The sequence below is a fragment of the Hyperolius riggenbachi genome, chromosome 2 (assembly GCF_040937935.1).
Source record: "Hyperolius riggenbachi isolate aHypRig1 chromosome 2, aHypRig1.pri, whole genome shotgun sequence".
Lineage (NCBI taxonomy): Eukaryota > Metazoa > Chordata > Amphibia > Anura > Hyperoliidae > Hyperolius > Hyperolius riggenbachi.
The window spans coordinates 533,145,068-533,165,465 of record NC_090647.1 but is presented as its reverse complement, the minus strand read 5'-3'; the positions used below and the strand labels follow the sequence as shown (position 1 = coordinate 533,165,465).

Here is a 20,398-nt window from a genome sequence, read left to right as displayed (position 1 = left end):
TTGGCTCTCCACACTGAGACGTCACCTGTTCTCCAACCCACTGTGGGATTATCCTGAGCGCAACCTGGTGGGCACTAGGCAGCGAAGTTCCACTTCCCCCTCCTGGGGTAGTGGTCCTGCTTCCCCCTCAAGGGGTCGTGGGTGAAGACCCGTGGTCACTTAGACTCTGCGCTTGGGTGGTCCGTATCATAGTGGGGCGGTCAACAGCCCTTTCCGCAACCCTAACAGTCCCTGGTTCGAATCCCAGCCGGGGCACTATCTGCAAAGAGTTTGTATGTTCTCTCCGTGTCTGCGTGGGTTTCCTCCGGGCACTCCGGTTTCTTCCCACATTCCAAAAACATACACATAAGTTAATTGGCTCCCCCTAAAAAATTGGCCCTAGACTACAGTACTTACACTACATAATATAGACATATGGCAATGGTAGGGATTAGATTGTGAGCTCCTTTGAGGGACAGTTAGTGACAAGATATATATATATACACTGTACAGCGCTGCGTAATATGTCAGCGCTATATAAATACTAAATAATAATAATAATAACAAGTATGTCTGCTCTGAGCTTCCAAATCGCAAATACACCGTCAGCTTTTCCAAATTGTCACTAAAAGCATGGTCCATGGTCCGTGTGGAACGCTTAACGCCAACTCACCTTGCATGAAAGACGGCACGTGTACCAAAAGCTTCCCAAAGGACTTCAATGCTGAGACACAAGAAAATACACATGGATACCCCATATACCGCCGAAGACAGGGGAGAACTGCCATTGTAGGCAAATACGATATCGACAACTGTTGGATAGTTCCTTACAATCCCTGGCTTTCTCAGAAATTCAATGCGCATATTAATCTTGAAGTTTACGCCTCCATTCAATGTATCAAGTACCTGTATAAGTATGTGTACAAAGGACATGACGCTGCATCCATTGCACTTCACAAGGAGCCAGCCGATGGTGTTTTCCAACATGACGAAATACAGACTTTTCTTGACGGTAGGTATGTTAGTGCTCCGGAGGCTATGTGGCGTTTGAACGAATACAGTCTTTCCGAAAAATCTCATGTTATTACACGATTACCAGTTCATTTGCCAGAACTACAAGTCATCTTCTTTCATGAAGGTCACGAGAAACAAGCGCTACAAAGACAAGCTAACAAAAACACTATGCTCTTAGCATGATTTGAACTGAACAAGACAGATCCCGATTCCCGAAGCTGTGGACTTACATTACACGGATTTTCCACAACATTACACATTCCAACAGTCATCTGGAAAATGGAAAAAGAGAATCAGAGGAGGCACCAAAGTAATCGGTAGAATGCCTGTTGTTGCCATTAACGACACAGAACGCTATTATCTCAGACTTCTCCTTACCCGTTCCGTAGGCGTCAAAAGTTTTCAGCATCTACAAACTGTCAACGGTGTCCAATGTAACACTTTCAAAGAAGCGTGCCAACAATTAGGTCTTCTTCAAGACGACAAGATATGGGATGACACTCTTACAGAGGCATCCCAGATACGAATGCCATTCTTCTTGGACAACATTTCGTTTTTGTCTGCGTCTTTGGTGAAACGCACAATGTTCCACGCCTTTGGGACACGCATAAACTCTCCCTTTCTGAGGACCTTTTCACAAAATACTCCCCAGCCACTGCTCCCATGTATGCTCTCGCGGAAATTAACGACATGCTCCAAACACATGGCCTCAACCTGCACAAATTACACCTACCAACCACTGACATTCTTCCCCTGTGTCATTCATCTGTCAACATCGACACTCAGGTTGAACACTCGAACGCTATGGAACACTACGCTAAACTCAACACAGAACAAAAAATCTCTGGTTTACACGCTGCATACAGTGATGCCTATCCGCGACAAACATGATTTTTCTTAGACGGTCCTGCAGGAACAAGGAAAACCTTTTTCTAAAAAACTCTGATTTATACCATCAGAGGGAGGGGAGACGTTCCTACAGCCGTAGCATTTACTGGAATTGCTGCAACATTGTTACCGGGTGGACGTACTGCACATTCCGTTTTTAAAATACCTTTGAAGCTGACTAATGCTTCCACATGCAACATCAAACCTACCTCACCATACGCTAAACATCTGCTGCAATCGAAATTGATAATATGGAACGAGGCGCTAATGACACATGCATACGCATTCCAGGCTGTTGACAGATTATTACGTGACCTCACGGGTGAGACACAATCAGTTGGAGCAAAAACAATCTTATTCGGGGTAGATTTCAGACAAATACTCCCTGTCATTATGCGTGGCTCCCGAGCACTTACTGTTGCCAGTTGCATTAACAAACAACCTTTGTGGCATCACATGCATGTACTTACACTGACGACAAATATGAGAGCTCTCCCTCATGAAAAATATTTCGCAAAATGGCTCCTCGATGTTGGAGACGGCAAAACCGGAACAGCTGTAACATTGCCTACAGACTGTTTTCCTCTGACTTCTGATCCTGTTCAAGAACTATATGGTGACATCAACTTCTCAACTGTCACTCCCGAAATACTGAATACCCGAGCTATATTAAGCGTCACCAACGATGACTCGCTACACCTTAATGAACAAGTACTGAAACGTATCCCTACCCACGAAGTAACTTTCACCAGTGTTGACTCTATCGTCACAGATGATTCCGCAGATCAACTTTCATTCCCAGAAGAATTTCTTAACAGTCCTACGCCCACTGGCATGCCTTCGCATAAACTGAAAATTAAAATTGGTGCAGTCAATATGCTTCTCAGAAACCTCATGCCAGCAAGATGTCTGTGCAATGGCACTAGACTGACTGTCACGAACATTCACCGCAATGTACTGGAGTGTAAAACTATTGCAGCTGCTACCCCACAAACTGTCCTTATTCCCCGCATTTCCCTCACACCATCAGATTCAAATTTGCCTTTTACTTTTACACGCAGACAATTTCCTGTTAGATTATCTTTTGCTATGACAATCAATAAGGCACGGGGACAAACTTTCAACAAGATATGCCTGTACCTACCAAAACCAGTAATCAGTCATGGACAACTGTATGTTGCTCTGTCCAGAGTTCCATCTTTTCATTCCCTAACAGTGATAACCTCAAACCCACCCCATCTGCACAACTGTGTCTTTCAGGAAGTCTTCACGCATTAATAATTATGCGGCGTATGCTACGACGCGGGTCAGCTAGTACAGAATAATAATAATATTAACCACTGAAGCTCAGTCGTTTTCACTTTATGCATCCGAGCAATGTTCACCTCCCATTCATTCGCCTATAACTTTATCACTACTTATCACAATGAACTGATCTATATCTTGTTTTTTCCGCCACCAATTAGGCTTTCTTTGGGGGGTACATTTTGCTAAGAGCTACCTTACTGTAAATGCATTTTGACAGTAAGAATAAGAAAAAAATGGAAACAATTTATTATTTCTCAGTTTTCGGCCATTATAGTTTTAAAATAATACATGCCTCCATAATTAAAACCCACGTATTGTAATTGCCCAATTGTCACGGTTATTTCACCGTTTAAATTATGTCCCTATCACAATGTATGGCAACAATATTTTATTTGGAAATAAAAGAGCATTCTTCCCATTTTGCATCCATCACTATTTACAAGCTTATAAAAAAAAATATATATAGAAATATTTCATCTTTATATAGATATTTAAATAGTTTAAACCCTTAGGTAAATATTTATGTGTTTTGTTTTTTTTAAATTGTAATGTTTTTGTTTTTTTTTATTAAACATTTTATGTGGGTATTTTTGGGAGGGGGGGGGCGGGGAAGTAAATAGTGTTTTATTTAGGGAAAAGTGTGTGTAATGTAATTTTTTTTTTTACTTTTAGATGTAGTTTTACATGAGTTTGTTTACATGACGTCACTCTAAGCGTACAATGTACGCTTAGAGGGACATAGTCTCAGAAAAAGCGTAGCTTCCGAGAGAAGCTGTCGCTTTTTCAGCAGGGGAGAGGACCATAGCCCGATTCACTGATTGCCTGGCTACCGATTCCGCGGCCGGGAGTGCGCGTGCACGCGCGCGATCGGCCGCGGGAGCGCGCGGGACTGCGCCTGTCCTCATTGACGTTTTTATACGTCAAGGAGGACAAAGTGGTTAATAATAATGGTATGATTATTTTTTAGCCATTACATTTTTTACAAATGGTCATCTATGACACTGCTGCAGTGATAATTGTAGCCCAGTCATGTATGAGACATACGCCCATATGCAATTAACTTTTTCTCCTGAGTTTTCACCTAGATGATATTTTTGCAACTTGTTAATAAAATATCTTTTAAGCCACCAGCAAGCAAGAAAATACTCAAAATAATGTTGATAGTATTTTCCCCCAACTTTTGGGTACTTTTTCAAATGTGACATGCTGAAAAGTTATTTTAAAGGGCCCACTGTTTGCTTTTTCTGCCACCAGGGACCATCGTCTCTAAAAGAGGGACAATTGGAATGTTTGCCATGGGATACCAGCCATGATGCCTGATAGTACACGCTGTTATTAGGGGGAAGCATTTTTACAGCCTGGTGTCCAAAAATAAGTCGAGACGTTGCAAAACGTAAATATAACAATGATCTGCAAATCATGTAAAAGCAATAATTAACCAAAAATACTACAAACACAAATGTTGGAGCTTAGAAATACTATTTTTGTAATGCTCATTTTGAATTTGATGCCATCAACATAATTAACCATTTCAGACCGCAGGTATTTTTCACCTTATGGACGAGAGGAATTTTCACATTTCAGCGCTCCTCCCGTTCATTCCTCAATAACTTTATGACTACTTATCACAAAAATGATTTATACCTTGTTTTTTCCACCACTAATTAGGCTTTCTTTGGGTGGTACATTATGTTCAGAATTATTTTATTCTAAATGCATTTTAATGGGAATAATAAGAAAAAAATGGGACAAAATCATTATTTCTCAGATTTCGGCCATTATAGTTTTAAAATAATACATGTTACCATAATTAAAATCCACACATTTTATTTGCCCATTTGTCCCGGTTATTGCAACGTTAAAATTATATCCATAGTATACTGTATGGTGATAATATTTTATTTGGAAATAAAGGTGCATTTTTTCAGTTTTACATCCATCACTAATTTTTAGCCCATAAATTAATAATAATATGCCCTCTTGACATACGTATTAAAAAATGTTATTCCCTAAACACAGTATGTGTAATTTTACTATTTGGCCACAAGATGTCCCCATTGAGCACTTCCTATTCGCGTACAATAAGTACGCTATAGGAAGCAATGTGTTGCTACATTGTAACTAGGGAAGTGACGCAGGCATCAATGTATGCCTGCAATCACGGTGGCCTGCGGGGAGATGAATAAATGGGAAGGCATACAGTGATTAAGGAGACTTTACCTTTGAACGTGAAATAGGGGCACAGAGAGTAATTGAATATTTGAATGTTATTTCCACTGACAAGATAGCGTGCAATGCACACCTGATATGCTACTTTTATAGCATGTGTCACCTAAATAATGCTCATTGTGCTAACTTGTCAGCATAATTAACATGCACTCTCTGTGCAGGGGAATTTTACCTATGTTCTGTGCCCCATAGTGTCCTATTTTAGCAGCTCCTTAAAGGGACTCCGAGCTCTAAATAAAAACGAATTTGGTACTCACCTGGGGCTTTCTGCAACCCAGTGTAGGTCGGGAGGTCCCACGGCGTCCATCTGGCTCTTCTCCCATTTCTGGCCAGGCCCTGGGAGAAGAGCCAGAAGTACGTCGTGGGACCTCCCGACCTACACTGGGTTGCAGAAAGCCCCAGGTGAGTACCAATTTCGTTTTAATTTAGAGCTTGGAGTCCCTTTAACAGTTCAGGCTATTCATTGTTCTATTTTTCTTTTCACATTGCACCACATGTTTTCTATGGGTCAGGCTAGCAAACAAATTTGGCTTTTTGAACTTTTTGCCTTGAAGCCATGCTACTGTAATATGTGCAGAAAGTGGTTTAGCATTGTTTCGCTAAAATAAGCAAGGCCTTCCATGATACATATGTTGTCTGCATGACAGCATAAACCTGTATATATGTAGATAAGCACTGATGGTGCCTTCTCAGATGGGCAAGCTACGCATTGCCCTATGCAATAATGCATGCATAATCGCATGGACTCTGTCTTTAGCACTTGTGTGCCCATAACAAGCTGAATGATACTTATTTTCTTTAACTTAAAGGAGCAAATAGAATTTCAAATATTGATGTGTCAGAACACAGGACAATGTTACGCTTCTGTCCATTTTAAATGTGTTTGGGCCCAGAGAAGGTGGTAGTGTTTCTGGATAATCTTAATTTTTTTACTTATTTGCATGATAGAGTTTTAACTGCCATTTTTGAATGGAAAGATAAACAGACATTTCCCTACAGCATTCAGTCTGCATTTGACGCTATGCCACATTAGGGCCTAAGATCGTGGGCTTACAGTATTGGGTTTTGCCACCACCCACATCCCAAAAACATACAGATAAGTTAATTACATTTACATTTACATTCCCCCTAAAATTGGCCCTAGACTATGATACATACACTGCACTATACATACATAGATATATAATTATGGTAGAGATTAGATTGTGAGCCCCTGTAAGGGACAGTTAAGTGACAAGACAATACACTCTGTACAGCGCTGCGGAAGATGACAGCGCTATATAAATCCTAAATAATAATAATAAGACTACAGACAAATGTATATACCGTTACTTATCAAAGTATAATTATGGGAAGACTATAATGAGCAAATCTTAGTGACCATGGGTACTAGTATGTTAAAATTACTTTTGCTATAGAAGTACTTTATCTAAAGGTAGATTAACTTTTTTTTTTTTTTGTTTCTTTTTCCAGAGCTTCCATTATCAGGCAGAAGAGGAGATCAAGGACCACCAGGTGAACCTGGACCAAGAGGACCACCAGGACCTGCTGGACCTCCAGGACAAGGACTTCTAGGGCCAAAAGGAAACATTGGTCCACCTGGCCCACCTGGATTTCCTGGTATTGGTAAGCCAGGAATGCCAGGCATGCCAGGAAAACCCGGTGGCATTGGAATGCCAGGTCCAAAGGGAGATCTGGGTCCCAGGGGGGAGCCTGGAGAAAAAGGACATCCAGGACTACAAGGAACTCCTGGGCCTGCTGGTCTATCAGGCATTGGAAAACCAGGTGAACCAGGCTTAAATGGACTTCCAGGACCAAAAGGTGAACCAGGATTTAAAGGACCACCAGGATTTCCAGGAATTCCAGGTCCAAAGGGAGATAAGGGAATTGGAGTACCAGGATTACCAGGGCACAAAGGTCTTCATGGGTTGCAGGGGCCTGCGGGGCCACCTGGCCTACCTGGCATTGGTAAACCTGGTATGAATGGCTTCCCTGGGCCAAAGGGGCACCAAGGAAACCCTGGGATACAGGGTCTGCCAGGACAAGACGGACCCGTTGGACCACCTGGGCTTCAAGGTCCACCAGGAATTCCAGGTGTTGGAAAGCCAGGCCAAGATGGTCTTCCAGGTGAAATTGGATTACCAGGTGGTAAAGGTGATCAAGGGCTTCCAGGCCTACCTGGAGCACCTGGCCTTCCAGGAGTTGGTAAGCCAGGCTTTCCTGGAATTAAAGGAGATCGTGGCTTTGGTGGAGCACCCGGACCCATGGGGCCAAAAGGTGAAAAAGGTCATGTAGGTGAACCAGGTATAGGAGGCCTGCCAGGTGAGCAAGGACCTGGAGGTTTGCCTGGACCTATGGGGCCACCGGGCGTTGCTGGGTTTCCTGGTCCAAAAGGAGATCGTGGCAACCCAGGCCTTGATGGGCCAGTAGGACCAAAAGGTGAACCTGGCATACAAGGACTTCCAGGTAAACAAGGATTTCCAGGTGAGGTGGGCCCTCAAGGTCTTAGAGGACTGCCAGGCCCAATAGGCCCAAAAGGAGAAGGTGGGCACAAAGGTTTAACTGGACAACCTGGCCTTCCTGGATTGCCTGGACCCAAAGGAGAAGTTGGAGTGCCAGGTGAGCAAGGTGTTCAAGGACCAACTGGAATCCCTGGTCTTGCAGGTCCCAGTGGCCCAATTGGGCCTCCAGGACTTCCAGGGCCAAAAGGAGAACAAGGAGTACCTGGGGCACCTGGTATACCAGGTGTGGGCAAAAATGGATTACCAGGACCACAGGGCCCTATAGGGCAACCAGGAGCAATAGGGCCACCTGGACAGCGTGGCTTACCAGGTCCACCTGGGCCACCGGGTGCACCAGGACTTCCTGCAGAAATCCCACCAACACCTCCTGGCATGGGACAGTATCTGCCAAACGTAGGACCTGCAATTGATGGAACTAAAACTTATCAAGATTACACAGGAAAGAAGGGAGGCACAGCGCCTATTCACGAAATGCCAGCGTTCACAGCCGAACTGACTACTGCTTTCCCACCAGTAGGAGAGCCTATAAAGTTTGAAAGATTGCTCTATAATGGTAGACAAGGCTATAATCCACATACTGGCATGTTCACTTGTGAAATTCCTGGTATCTACTACTTCTCTTACCATGTCCACTGCAAAGGAGCCAATGTTTGGGTGGCCCTATATAAGAACAATGAACCATTAATGTACACATACGATGAGTATAAGAAGGGCTACCTGGACCAAGCTTCAGGGAGCGCAGTGGTTCCACTGATGCTTGGAGATAAAGTATACATTCAGATGCCTTCCGATCAAGCGTCTGGACTTTATGCTGGGCAGTATGTCCACTCATCCTTCTCCGGATATTTATTGTATCCAATGTGAAAGCCATAGTGACAAAAACTCTTAAATTAATTTTTTGCTTTTTACTTTTTTATATCGGTAATAACTCCCTTAAACTCTCTACTACTACCGGCGACAAAGTGTTGAGAAAGTGATTTGCTCCAGTGTTCCAGGCCTCAGAGGCAGCAACTAACGGACTGGCAGTTGGATCATCCACCCTAACCTCAGCTACATCTTCTATCCTAGTATGCACAATACATATAACCCATATGAAAAACTATTAACAATGCAAACTGGTGCTTCTCTCTTCGATAGTAATACGTCTTGGCACATATTGCACATGCAATTCTTAACTGATTCTAGTAATGTTCCAACTATACTACAGCTGAAAAATATGTTACATGAATATAGGGAAAACAATTGCCTTCATAATATCTCAAACTAAGTAGGCTGATACAGTTCTCATCTGCAAGAATTACAGACTACCCAGCGAGCTCATGGTGAACCAGAACTCCCAGGAGTGTGTTATGGGCTACAAAGGACCAAAAAGCCCTCTTAATAAAATGTTACACAAAACAAAAATTTGCCTTCTCAAATCAGAAGGTAGTTGTGATAATTCAGGTTGGAGTGAGAATATGATATCTCCCACAATACATCACTGCTGAATATGCAAAGCATCCTTTGTTGTCCCTGTAAGCTAACCACACCTCCAGAACCATTGGAATGTAATGATGTGTCAGCTTGTTATCTGAACAGAGCCACAATAATTCAAAATGCATATAGACTGTTTTGGATTGGTGATCCTTATCAGTGCATGACATACATGCATAAATTAATGTGGCTTTATGGAGTAGGACTTGAAGCACTACCCAGCAAGTTCATGGTGAACCAGAACTCTTAGGAGTGCGTAAGGGTCTACAAATGACCAAAACGCCCTCTAAAATGTTAAGCAAAAACGTTTACACAAAAAAACTTACATATTCAGCAGTGATGCTTCCTGGGAGACATCATATGCTCACTCCAATCTGAATTATCGCAAATACTTTCCGTTTAAAGAAGGCAAACTTGATTTTCATCTGCAAGAACATATCCTATGAGGAATCCCATTAAAGTAAAACTCTTCTCAGAACCACATTTCCCGATAAACTGGTACAGAATGACTTTATATGCATTTGGTAAAGTTGTATTTATATTGTGCTTCAACAAGGCGTATATTGAAAGTTAGCAACAATTTCCCAAAAGTGTGAGGATTTTGATTGCTTAGCATTGTGGGCGTGTCAAGTATAGGGTCACAAAACTTTGGTAAAGTTGCCCCATGCAGGGAGCACATGGCAATTTTACAGTTATTCATGCAGACTTCGTAGCACATATTGCGCAGTTAGCGCAGCTCACCTTACCTAGGTAACACTTGCATTGCCAGGGTAACGCATGCTACCCAAGTTGCGTAATGCCCTTTTTCATAGCAATGTGAGCGTTACCTAGGTAACATGGGTTGGGCATAAGTAATGGTAAAATTATTGCAAAGTTTTAGTGAATATGGCTCATGCATCCTGGAGACCATGGCCATACTTTTCCATCCAAAATGTATAGTGCTAAGTTGCAGTTCATACAACATATTTATTGATCAGTGTTGTCTTTTGATCTGGATTGTCCTTTTAGGGGCAAAAACTTAACAGATGAAATTTAACAGATCTTAACATATTTGTGTTGATAGAAAGTGCACTGATTAATTTTGCTAATTTAAAAATGATTTTAACTTTTCAAGATTTCCCCATGATGAGGCCTACAAAACAGGACCTTATTGCAATCCCAGTCATTAGTATCACATGATCAGAATGATCACATGATCAGAATGTAGAAGAACTGTAAACCGTGCTTTGGAATCTCTTGTTTTACGATGATGTTGAACACTTCTCAAAACTCTTGAGTAGCTAGCCTCCTATGCTGGCAGTGTAAGGGCCTGTACACAATGCTGTGCTTGCGCTGCGCCTTTAAAATCACATGCGTTATTTAATTGCAAAGTCTTTTGAAAAAACAGGAAAATCAGGAAGACCAGTACACACTGGTGCAATGCGATTTTTCTATTTTTATGAAGGCTTTGCGTTTGCGATTGAAAAATGCAGCACAAGCGCAGCAGTGTGTACAGGCCCTTTCTCTCTAGCTAACGCATGCACCAACCCGATTTTGTGTATGCGTTACGACACACAGCATGACGACAGGAAGTTGCGCTTTGACGCATATCAGCAGCGCTAGTTCTAATTCACCCGACAGGAAATCGATTGCGTCATGCGATTAAATGTTCCTGGAGGCACTTTACCTAATGTGAACGGTAACATGAAAGTCAATAGACTATTATGTTACCTTGCTTGTCGCATACTATGCACGGTCCGCCAGAAAAGACTGCACAGCACCTAGTGGGAAGGTAGCCTAATTCCCCATCACAGTGTACCGTATCTGCTTTTTTTGTTTTTTTTCTCCCCTCTCTTTCTCTCTTTTTTCAATTACATATTTTATTTTTTAGATATTAAATAAGATATGGTTATTGGACAGACATTCCTTTTTTATTTAAAAAACAAAAATTGTGATGAGGAGGAGAAAGCTTCTGCACTCTGTCACGTAAGGCCTGGTGTAACATTTCTTACTATGTATGAGAGTTACTTCCCTTCATTCCCTAGTTCCATTCCTACCAGCCCTGAGAATTTGAATCTGATTGGTGGCCGCAGTAAACTTACAAGAATTGTACTGATCATATGAGAACCAAGACATCTTTTTGGTTCTTAAAGGGAACCTTAACCGTGGTAAAAAAAAAAATTCACTTACCCGGGGCTTTCCCAATCCTCCTGCAGCCGTCCTGTGCCCGCGCAGCTCCTCCAGTGTCCTCCGGTCCCCCGCCGCCGCTTAGTTTCGTTTTCGGCCGACTGCCAGTCGTCCTCCTGCAACGCATCCTATTCTTCCGCATTCCCCGACGTAAAGTGCCGTAAAGCGCGTCCATGGAACGCATGCCCCGCCGTAAAGCGGCGTAATGCGCGTCCGAATGACGCGCTTTATGTCGGGGAATGCGGAAGAATAGGACGCGTTGCAGGAGGACGACTGGCAGCTGGCCGAAAACGAAACTAAGCCGCGGCGGGGGACCGGAAGACACTGGAGGAGCTGCGCGGGCACAGTACGGCTGCAGGAGGCTTGGGAAAGCCCCGGGTAAGTGAATTTTTTTTTTTACCACGGTTAAGGTTCCCTTTAAAGCAAACATGAAGCGAAAATGAACTTATGAGATAATGAATGGTATGTGTAGTACAGCTAAGAAATAGAACGCTAGTAGCAAAGAAAAGAGTCTCATATTGTTTTCCAGCACAGGAAGAGTTAAACAAAAATTCAGTTGTTAACCATGCAAAAGAGTTTCTCTGAGCTATTCCACCCACTGGGTTGATCAGCAAAAACTCGGTATACAGAGGCGCCAGCGTAGAGTAAAATGTTTTAAAAACCGTTTAAAAGCAGAGGGGGATGTTAAGGTGTACTCACCTCCCTCTTACAAAAAAGAAAACTCACTTAAGTCTCGATAAAACAGAATTGACAGATAATTTATTCAACTCCACAAATGCAACGCGTTTCGCGGGCGTGACCCCGCTTCCTCAGGCAAAAATCGGAGCACAACTCAGTGGGTCAAGCAATAGGTTTGAGTGCCTCTGTCTGGGTTGAAGACAGTCCTGTTTTCTGAAGCACTAAAACAGCCAATAAACAGTGAGAGACAGCTTGAGATAAGGTTTCACTGCAGGAAAGGTCAAAAAGTCATTATTTCTCATTTATTTTATAGCTGAAAAGACAGAGTATTGCAAATGTGACAGTATGATGTAATTTTATAAATAAAAAAATTAACTGAAAATAAAAATATGAGACTTATATCTTTGCTACTAATGTTCTATTGATGATCCGTACTGCACATACCATTCATTACAAGTTTTTATTGCTTCAGATTTGCTTTCAGGGCAATCCCGTCATAGATTCTGTCACATTAGCATCTGCAATATATGAATGAATATGTACTGATTTATACATGTGGGCTCTTTTTTAATTGAAGACTCAGATTACTGTACTTTATGGGCCATAAAATGTGCTTAAATGCTGAAATACAGCATCTATCTTTACTTTCATGTCCATTCTTACTCAATATCCTTTCATATTCTGTCTATTGTAAATATGAAGAGTTTAAAATATTGTTGTCTTAATATCCATTATAATTTAGTCTTAGTGTGTATGATAGTAAATTATCGTATTTTTTCGTTTCTACTTTCTTCTATTTCATTTCCTGTAATAACCACCATATCAGTATCACTACAGTGCACCAATCACACAGACCATAATGCATTAAAGAGGAAATTCAAGCATCTAGAAAATATTCCATACCTATTCCTGACCTTCTTTTTATTAGTTGTAATATATATATATATATATATATATATACCGTATTTTTCGCCGTATAAGACGCTCCGGCATATAAGACGCACCCAGATTTAGAGGGCAAAAATCAGGAAAAAAAGAAAAAACTAAACCTAGGTGTGTCTATGATGCAGGGGTGTCTTAAGGACTTTTTACCTCCCCCTTTCCAGTTACATTACATACTATTACACCACATATGGGGACAGTGTTATGTGCTGTGTCCCCCTGTGCCTGCTGTGTCCCCCTGTGCTGTGTCCCCCTGTGCCTGCTGTGTCCCCCTGTGCCTGCTGTGTCCCCCTGTGCCTGCTGTGTCCCCCTGTGCCTGCTGTGTCCCCCTGTTCTGCCTGCTGTGTCCCCCTGTTCTGCCTGCAGCCCCCTGTGCCAGTGTCCCCCGTCCCCCTGTTGTGGCATTGTCCCCCTGTTGTGGCATTGTCCCCCTGTTGTGGCAGTGTCCCCCTGTTGTGCCAGTGTCCCCTGTGGCAGTGTCCCCTATTGTGCCAGTGTCCCCTGTGGCAGTGTCCCCCTTTTGTGGCAGTGTCCCCCTGTTGTGGCAGTGTCCCCCTGTTGTAGCAGTGTCCCCTGTAGTAGCGTCCCCTGTGCCTGTGGCCCCGTTATCCGTGTGTCCTCCAGTGCCGGTGTCCCCCTGTGCAGGTACACATACATTACCTGCTCCTGCCGCCGCGCTCCTGGCTCCCCGATCCTCTTCTTCCATCTACCGCTGCCCGCTGCTGCCCCCGCCGAACATCGCTGGTCGGTCTTAGCCGCATGGATACGCTATCAGCACACCACGTGTCGGGGTCACGCATGCCGCCTTACAACGCTGGCCGGTCCTAATTATCCGCGCAGGGATACGCTATCAGCGTGCGCCGGGTCACACATGCGTATGCGTGACCCCGGCGCACGTGGTGTGCTGATAGTGTATCCCTGTGCGGCTAATTAGGACCGGCCAGCGTTCGGCGGCATGCGTGACCCCGGCACGTGGTGTGCTGATAGCGTATCCCTGCGGCTAATTAAGACCGGCCAGCGATGTTCGGCGGGGGCAGCAGCGGGCAGCGGTAGATGGCAGAAGAGGATCGGGGAGCCAGGATTGGAGCCAGGAGCGCGGCGGCAGGAGCAGGTAATGTATATAGTGCTTCCCTGCGCACCTCTGCATCCCGAAATCCGTACCTTCGCCGCATAAGACGCACCCACTTTTCCCCCAACATTTTGGGGAAGAAAAAGTGCGTCTTATACGGCGAAAAATACGGTATATACTAGTAAAAAGGCCCACCCGTTAAAAAACGGGAACTAGGTCAGAGCCGCTACCCCCCGCAATGCGTGCACATACGCGTCCCGCTTGCTCGTTCCTCACCACTATCTGAAGTATATGCACACAGGGAGCTGCTTGAGTGGCAGTTGGAAAAAGCTGTTATTTCCCACAATGCAATGAGAACCTCTGTGAACCACACACAGCAAACTGTCAGATCCGGCCCTGTGTCCTAACTGCCCTGGCTGCGCACATGCTCAGTACAAAAAGCCAGGGACACACAACCATTCAGTTGATGACACAGGGACACTTGCATTTTATTGTATAGGATAGATATCTTAAAAAAAAAAAACATTGGGTATCCTGATGATATAATAATTCTTGCCCCTTGCATCCTTCTAGCAACAGTAGAACTTGGTGGTATTGACGCAACTTCTTGTACCAAGTGTCTGTTGTATGCAGGACTACACTTCCCAGGATCCCCAGCAGTGACTGTTAGCTGCTAATAGACAAGACAGATAAGACACCGAACATTTAAATCGCTTTTTTCTCCTGGTGGACTCAAAGCAACAGAGTTGCAGTCACTAGGACACGCTCTATAGGCAGTAGTAGTGTTGAGAGTCTTGCCCAAGGTCTTCTACTGAATAGGTGCTGGCTTACTGAACAGAAGGAGCCGAGATTCGAACCCTGGTCTCCTGTGTCAGAGGCAGAGCCTTTGTGCACTATCCAGTACACTAATAGCCATGTGACAATACCAAATGCAGATGACTGAATTTAGTTTGTAGTTATGCCACCATAGCAGGACAATAGAACTGGTTTGTTTTTTTGCTTTTAAAGGGGAACTGAAGTGAGAAGAACATGGAGGCTGCCATATTTATTTCATTTTAAACAATACACATTGCCTGGTAGCCCTACTGATCTATTTAGCTGCTGAAGTGTCTGAATCACACCAGAAACATGCATGCAGCTAATCTTGTCAGATCTGACAATAATGTTAGAAACATCTGATATGCTGCATGCTTGTTCAGGGTCTATGGCTAAAAGTATTAGAGGCAGAGGATCAGCAGGACAGCCAGGCAACTGGTATTGCCTAAAAGGAAATAAATATGGTAGCCTCCATATCCCTCTCACTTCAGTTGTCACTTTTCAGTGCTGATGAGTAGATTTTTAGTCTGGAGGTTCACTTTAAGGGCTATGACCTTTTTACCATGGATCCATATAGGGCAGTCTCAAGCAATTATATAGAGTCTCCTGAACCACCAGCAGCAACAAAGGACTGAATGTACTGTAGCCCTCATCCAATGAGGATGCAAATCTCTTAAAATAACTGCTAAAGCCCATGCCTGGGTTGCAGTTGTCCAACAATTCCATTTAAACTGGACCTTGGAAATAGTGATTCAGAATCATGAAAAAGCCTCCTAATACTATACTGGGTAGTCTTTGTTGATACCGTTGCCTGCATGTAAATCTTAAAGCAAGAGTTGAGGATGGGCCTATTGCTAAGTCAAAAGGGCAGTATCTCATTTAGCCAGTCAAAATTTTCTTTTTTGAAGTCAGACCAGAATCTATTCTAATTGGTTGCTATGCACGGAACTTTGATCTTTACTGTACATTGTTATACTAAACTAGAAAACTGGTGTTTCAAGTGCGCCTTGTGGTCCATAAAATACAGTATTGACATTACTTAACGGGAAGGTTCGAGGAATTTAAAACTAAAAAATCCACTTACCTGGGGCTACTTCCAGCCCCTGGCATCCGTCCTGTGCCCTCACCGCAGCTCAGGTGGCTCCCAGTCCCCTCCGGGGGAGAAGCCGACCTTGCCAGGTCAGCTTCTGCATTGGCTCCCTCTGCGCTCCATCGTGCGGTTCACTGGTTGCGCTGTCATCATTTGGACTGTACCGTGCAGGCGCAGTAGTTCTGCGCCTGCACTGTACAGTTTAGATGACGTCAGCGTGACTCTGAGAGCCGCTTGTGCAGGCGCAGTAGAAATCCTGCGCCGGAGGGGACCCAGGACCACCAGTGGTGAGAGGAGCTGCGGCAAAGGCACAGAACGGCTGGCAGGGGCTGGAGGATACCCCAGGTAAGTGGATTTTTTTTTTTATTTGCTCGGATATGTCCTTTTAAAGCAAAAAAAAAAATCACATTTTTAAAAATACTAAATAGGATGATAACAAATTTTAGATAACATGCACTGCTCAGGAGATTAGCCAAGGTAAGGAGTGTATGTGATCATTTTGTCTTTACTACTTTGTATGTATTGTGTATGCTGCAAATATATTTTTTTCCACATTGTAAAATTTTAGAGATATGCTATAGAAATGCTGCTAGCCAGATTTCACTAACCTTTTATAGACTATGAGCATTCTACAAAGTCACGACACTACACCACCCATCCATATATCAAACAGACCTGTAGACAGAGATAGTCTTTGTTTAAACATGGTTTCAATACTCACTATATCTGTAGCTATATCCCAACAGATCTGCATTTGGTACACACAACAATATCACATGAAATAAAAAAGCAACAAAAAAAAAGTAAAATGAAAAGACAAAAAAATTCTGATGCAGATATTTTTACTTATGCTTTAATATATAAAAGTACAGATGTTTTTTTTTTTCGAGTATTGATACAAACCTCTAATTTTACAACTCATAGGGTAGTTTTTGTTTTTGATTTTTTCAAATATATATTTTACATAATCCTATTTGGTTTAATAGCACGACAGTTGTTGAGAAGAAACTATTACAGTAAATTATTTTTGTTTAAAAAAAAATGGAAAAAATTGCAATACTTCACACTTGCCTCAACAGACTTCCTAAAAAAAATGCACAGAAAACTGTAACATTACTGTACAATGAAAATGGTGCTAAACTTATAAAGTGAATTATGTTTAACTTAATGTAAAATAAAGTCAAATATCTTCACTTTTTTTTTTTTAAATGTTGTATCCTTGTGAGCAATCGGAGGCAATGAAAATCTACATTGAGAATGTACAGTATTTGAATGTGTTGACAAATGGACACTGCTGGCCTTTATATGTGAAAGGATGCTTTGAATTTAGAACATTTAAAAGTGAAAAATGTTTCTACAAAATGTTGGTGAACAATAAAGATTTTCCCCTTGAATTCCGGTGTTTGGTTGTTCATTTCCAATGCTGAATCTATAGTGTATTGTGTATTTTCAGTACATCTTTCTGGGTCAATTTTGAAAGAATGGGATGTTTTGAAATAATAAAAGTTCTGTGGTCTCTGCGTTAATTCAGAATTACTTTAGAGTACACTTCACACCGAGAAAAACGTTTTCAAATAAAATATCAGTCTGAATAAAAAGAAGTCCTGATTAGTTTCAGTGAAGTCCCTATACAAAAGTAAGTAGCTAATTTTGTAAATATGGTCACCTTTTTGTTTACGATGGGCTTAATTCACAAAGCAGTACCGCATGTGGTGATTTAGAAAAAAGACGATTTTAGTGAACATTTTGAGAAAAGCCAATGCACTAAGGCTGTTAACGCATGCCATATAATTATCAGCTAGTGAGGTAAATGACTGACTTGTGAGGTAAAAACCTCAATTCACAAGTTCGGTAAAACAAGTGAGATGTTAGGTATGTCATCTCCAGCCTGGAGCTGTCGGTAACTAATAACCAGCCATTCGGAAGGTTATAGAAGGGAGGAAACAGAGCGGGGAAAGGGTGAAAACTAAATAATCTATTCAGGAAAATAAGAAAGTTAATAATAAAAACATATTTCCCTAATTTCACAATATTATTATGTATGAATTAAAAATAGTTAATAAGAATAATGGTTTTGAGGTGATACAAATGTTATGCACCTTGGACGTGTATTATTTATAAAAAAATGCTATCTGTATCAAATATTTTATCGATTTTCCCTGCACTGCAATATTCCATCAAATACTGAATGAAATACCACATGGTCTCTAAAATCCCCAATGAAATACTGCACGAGGTAAAAATCTTAGTGAATTGTCATGCAGTTTGGTAAGTTACCGATTACAGAAAAGGAAGGAAGGTCCGCACTTGCCAGTAGAATGTAATCCTTTATTTGTGGACATATCCAAAATAACCACAGGCATGCATCAGGAAGCTGACGTGTCTAGCTATGATTAAAGTGAGCCTCCAGACTAAAAATCTACTCAGGAGTACTGAAAAGGCTTGGTGTTTCTTTAACAGTTTCACAGCATCAGAACTTTGTTTTTCTCACCAAAGCCTTATAATTAGCTGCACAGAAGCTAAGCTCCGCCCCATCAAATAAATCTGCCCGGGCATTTTTCCCCTGATGCTGCGCAAAGCATGATGGGATTTCCTATGTTGTTGTTCTCGTTGCCTAGCAACTGGGAGGGGTGATCAGGACACAGGACAGTTGGAACTGTGTCTCATGCTCCCTGTCACCTCCTTTCAACCAAAAAGATGGCTGCCCCCATGAAATCACAAACATTTGCCTGTTCTTTTAAAACAGTGTGGGTAAGAGATTATATTACCGATTTATTTTAATTAACATAACTAATGTAACTTAAAGGGAACCAGAGATGAACGATTTACACAAAATAAACATATCAGTTGATAGCTTGTAAAGAATAAATGCTCTACCCGATAATTTCGCCACTCTGGTGTGCCTTTTTGAGTGCTTTTTATCCATTATTGCTCCAGGAAATATCCAATATGGCCGCCGGTTCATATTCCTTCTGTTTCCAGGTTGAGGTGTTCTGGATGTGCTGTCTAAGCTATATGAGACTATAGACAAGCAGGGCTGCTGTAGGCTTTCATCTGTGTGCTTTCAACTTCATATTCTGGAATACTGTGTGGCTGCCTGTAGGAAGTGTCTCTCATAGTAATGAAACTGCATACAGTAGATAATAATGACAGGCTGCACAGACAGAGCACACAGATCACACAGCCACACTGTCTGTTAGAGATTTTTCCTGCAGCAGCTCCCATGTCATCACAGCTCTCAGTATGTAAAGCATGAAATTTGAGCCAGGAGGGGGGAGGCTTGGGCTTGAAAAGACTCCACAGAAAAGTGACTCAGCTAAAATGATTCCAGGTCAAACCTCGACTGAATAGTCGGTGGATTCTTATCACAGCTGCTAATAGACTAATTAAGCAGATAACAATGAAACTAAAAGCAGGGTAGCTGTTTACTGTCATGTTCCCACTGATAAATGTAATAAAATACATGAGGGTGCTTCGTCTCTGGTTCTCTTTAATGACAGTATGTTTGTTTAGGCTGGAGTTCCTCTTTAAGGACTTGTAGTCCGAAACATGTCAGCTTCTTGATGCATGCTTGTGGTTATGTCCACAAATAAAGGATTACATTCTACTGGCAAGTGCGGACCTTCCTTCCTTTTCTGGTGACTATTTGGACTTGTCAATAGTACAATAGAGGCGTAATAAAAGCTCTTCTCTGTTCATCAGTTCAGAATCTCACACTGCAGCAACTGTAGAGATAAATCCTTTTCCCCAAGTGCAGTAAATGTCAAACAAAAAGCAGCAGCACTGTGTGATCAACATCAGAATGGCCTCGTTCCACCTCCAGAGATCCTGTTTGTCTGTTCTTTCACCCCTAAAAAGTGCCACTCAGTGCCCCATAAAAAAGGCGATAAGGGATTCTCTCAGTGGAATTTGTAAAAGGCAAATTTATTTGAGTACATAGTCTTCCAAATAAAAAAATAGCAAATAAAACTCACATTCAGAGGGTCCTACTCCAGTAGGAACCCTCTTGGCATTAATCGCTTTTCACTCCGTGTGGTACTAAGTATAGTAATAGCGATCAGATGTGTGGCATTGAGTGTAAGTGACAGCAACATAAGAGAAAAGTAATTTATGGCTCATTTTACTCTGGAAGAAACATGCTTCTTATTTGTACGTATTTTCAATTTTAAGATTTTCGCGACATTTCCTCTTTAAAGAGAAGATGAAAATTATCTCCAAGTAGAT

General features: G+C 42.2%; 1 protein-coding gene across 5 annotated transcripts in view; it reads left to right on the top strand.

Annotated features, from left to right (window-relative positions):
* Positions 1-11,555, top strand: part of COL8A1 (collagen type VIII alpha 1 chain) — a 196,953-nt gene extending 185,398 nt beyond the window's left edge. For all 5 annotated transcript variants that reach the window (XM_068270674.1, XM_068270670.1, XM_068270673.1 and 2 more), the window contains one exon: positions 6,892-11,555. In XM_068270674.1, the coding sequence (XP_068126775.1) occupies positions 6,892-8,804 (1,913 nt within the window). In that variant the 3' untranslated portion in view covers positions 8,805-11,555. The remainder of the gene's footprint in view (positions 1-6,891) is intronic.
* The last annotated feature ends 8,843 nt before the right edge of the window (positions 11,556-20,398 follow it).